Source organism: Acipenser ruthenus, unplaced genomic scaffold, assembly GCF_902713425.1.
Source record: "Acipenser ruthenus unplaced genomic scaffold, fAciRut3.2 maternal haplotype, whole genome shotgun sequence".
NCBI classification, from domain to species: domain Eukaryota; kingdom Metazoa; phylum Chordata; class Actinopteri; order Acipenseriformes; family Acipenseridae; genus Acipenser; species Acipenser ruthenus.
Window position 1 is genome coordinate 4,798 of NW_026708850.1, and position 2,703 is coordinate 7,500.

The 2,703-nt window shown below is 47.1% G+C and overlaps 1 protein-coding gene across 1 annotated transcript in view; it reads right to left on the minus strand.

The window, feature by feature from the left end:
* Positions 1-2,149: 2,149 nt before the first annotated feature.
* LOC131736387 (glutamate receptor ionotropic, NMDA 2B-like) overlaps positions 2,150-2,703 on the minus strand; it is a gene marked incomplete at its 5' end in the record, with an annotated part of 22,841 nt that continues 22,287 nt past the window's right edge. The window contains 1 exon segment of the mRNA XM_059021900.1: positions 2,150-2,703. This exon segment is cut by the window's right edge and continues 1,993 nt beyond it. Coding sequence (XP_058877883.1) covers positions 2,372-2,703 — 332 coding nt within the window.

Consider the following 2,703-nt stretch of genomic DNA (forward strand, 5'->3'; position numbering starts at 1 on the left):
AAAGAAAGAAGGAAAGAAAGAGGGAGAAAGTAAGAGAGAAGGAACAAGAGAGAGAAAAATGAGAGGGAGAGAAGGAGAAAGAGAGGGAGAAAGTAAGAGAGAAGGAAAAAGAGAGAAAGAATGAGAGAGGGAGAGAAGGAGAGAGAGGGAGAAAGTAAGAGAGAAGGAAAAAGAGAGAAAGTAAGAGAGAGAAAGTAAAAGAGAAGGAGAGAAAGAATGGAAGAGAAAGAGAGAGAAGAAGAGAGAAGGAAAGAGAGGGGGAACTAAGAAGGAAAGAGAGAAAGTAAGAGAGAAGGAAAGAGGAAGGAAAGAGAGAGAGAAGGAAAGAGAGAAAGTAAAAGAAGGAAAGATAAGGAAAGAGAGGGGGAACTAAGAGAAGGAAAGAGAAAGAGAGAAGGAAAGAGAAAGTAAGAGAAGGAGAGAGAAAGTAAGAGACAAGGAACAAGAGTAGGAAAGAGAGAAGGAGAGAAGGAATGAAAGACAAGGAAAGAAAGAGAAAGAGAGAGGAAAGAAAGAAGGAAAGAAAGAGGGAGAAAGTAAGAGAGAAGGAACAAGAGAGAGAAAAATGAGAGGGAGAGAAGGAGAAAGAGAGGGAGAAAGTAAGAGAGAAGGAAAAAGAGAGAAAGAATGAGAGAGGGAGAGAAGGAGAGAGAGGGAGAAAGTAAGAGAGAAGGAAAAAGAGAGAAAGTAAGAGAGAGAAAGTAAAAGAGAAGGAGAGAAAGAATGGAAGAGAAAGAGAGAGAAGAAGAGAGAAGGAAAGAGAGGGGGAACTAAGAAGGAAAGAGAGAAAGTAAGAGAGAAGGAAAGAGGAAGGAAAGAGAGAGAGAAGGAAAGAGAGAAAGTAAAAGAAGGAAAGATAAGGAAAGAGAGGGGGAACTAAGAGAAGGAAAGAGAAAGAGAGAAGGAAAGAGAAAGTAAGAGAAGGAGAGAGAGAAGGAAAGAGAGAGAAAGAGAGACAGAGAGAGAAGAAAGAAAGAGAGAGGGAAAGGAAACAGACAAAGAGAGAGAGAGAGAGACAGAGAAGGAAAGAAACCAGAACACCCTTTTGATTTCACCGGTAGCCGCGGGCAACAAAATCCTGTAGCTCCCAGCCATGGAAACGAGGCAAAGAGCCGAGGAACATGAAGCCACTGTGCAGCTTGGAACCTGCCTTCAGGAGACGAGGTTTCAGGCCACACTGCAGGGCACACCACGGGAGACCTGGGAGGACGCGTTGATACAGCAAAGCTGCCTCAAACGAGGTCTCCCTTGTGGGTGGTCTCCTGGAACCAGGTTTCAAGCCGCTGTTCCTGAAAATACGGCTTCACGTTGCGCTCGGCTTCCGATGTTTTCTCCCATTTTGTAATTTAACAAGACTCCAAAAGGGCAAAACTTAAAGCGACATGTTGTTGGTTTTTGTTATTTTTTTATATATATATATATAAATTATTTTTGAGTCCAGGTTTTTTGTGAAAATTCTTCATCGTTGTTGTTGGTTGGTAGATGTCAAGTCGATCCGCACCAGTAGAGTAGGTAGGATAGGAATGGTCAAAAAAATTGGTATTTATTAATTAATTTATTTTTTTGTACATTTTCTTTCTTTATTTCTTTCTTTTTTTAAATGGAAATTGTTCAACGTTAAAATACCCTGTAGTCACCTCATCCTCGATTGTATCGTGCATAACGACAGTCCAGCAAGATGATGAAGAAAAAAAGTCTCTCGTGATCTCTCTCCTCTCCCCTCTGCTCTCCCCTCCCCTCTCCTTTCCTCTCTCCTCTCTCCTTTCCCCTCTCTCCTTTCCCTTCCTCTCTCCTCTCATTTCTCCTCTCCCCTTTCTCCTTTCACCTCTCTTCTCCTCTCCCTTCCCCTTTCCTCTCTCCTCACCCCTCCCTCCTTTCCCTTCCTCTCTCATTTCTCCTCTCCTCTTTCTCCTTTCACCACTCTCCTCTCCCTTCCTCATCTCCCATCTCCTTTCCCCTCTCTCTTCTCCTCTCCCTTCCCCCTCCCTCTCTCCTCACATCCCCCCTCTCTCCTCTCTCCTTTCCCCTCTCCTCTCCCTTCCCCTTTCCTCTCTCCTCTCATTTCTCCTCTCTCCTTTCCCCTCTTCTCCTCTCCCTTCCCTCTCTCCTCTCGCATCTCCCCTTTCTCCTTTCCCCCTCCTCTCCCTTCCCCTTCCCTCTCTCCTCTCATTTCTCCTCTCTCTTCTCCTCTCCCCTCTCTTCCCCTCTCTCTTCTCCTCTCCCTTCCTTCTCTCCTCTCTCCTCTCCCTTCCCCTTTCCTCTCTCCTCTCATTTCTCCTCTCTCCTTTCCCCTCTCCTCTAATTTTTCCTCTCCCCTTTCTCCTTTCTGCTTTCCTCTCTCCTCTCCTCTCTTCCCCCCTCTCTCCCCTCTCTACACATCGGACTCGATGCTTGACAGCTTCTCGTAGACATGTCCGTTACTGGACCCCCCGTTGAAGGGTCTCTGTCCAGCCGTCACTGCCGCCACCCCTCCGTTCTTACCGTCCCCCAACCCCCCTCCAGAGTGATGGTTACTCATTCCCGGGACCTCTTTAGGGAACCCCAGCCCCCCTCCTCGCACCACATTCGAGAGGACCCCAGCGGCTGCGGTGGCGGGGAGGAAAGAGGTCGCCCCCAGAGCTCCTCGATAATCCATTCCCCTGCTTCCCTTGAGGAACCCGACAGCCCCCGCTTGTTGCTGGGGCTCCTTGTAATAATACGATT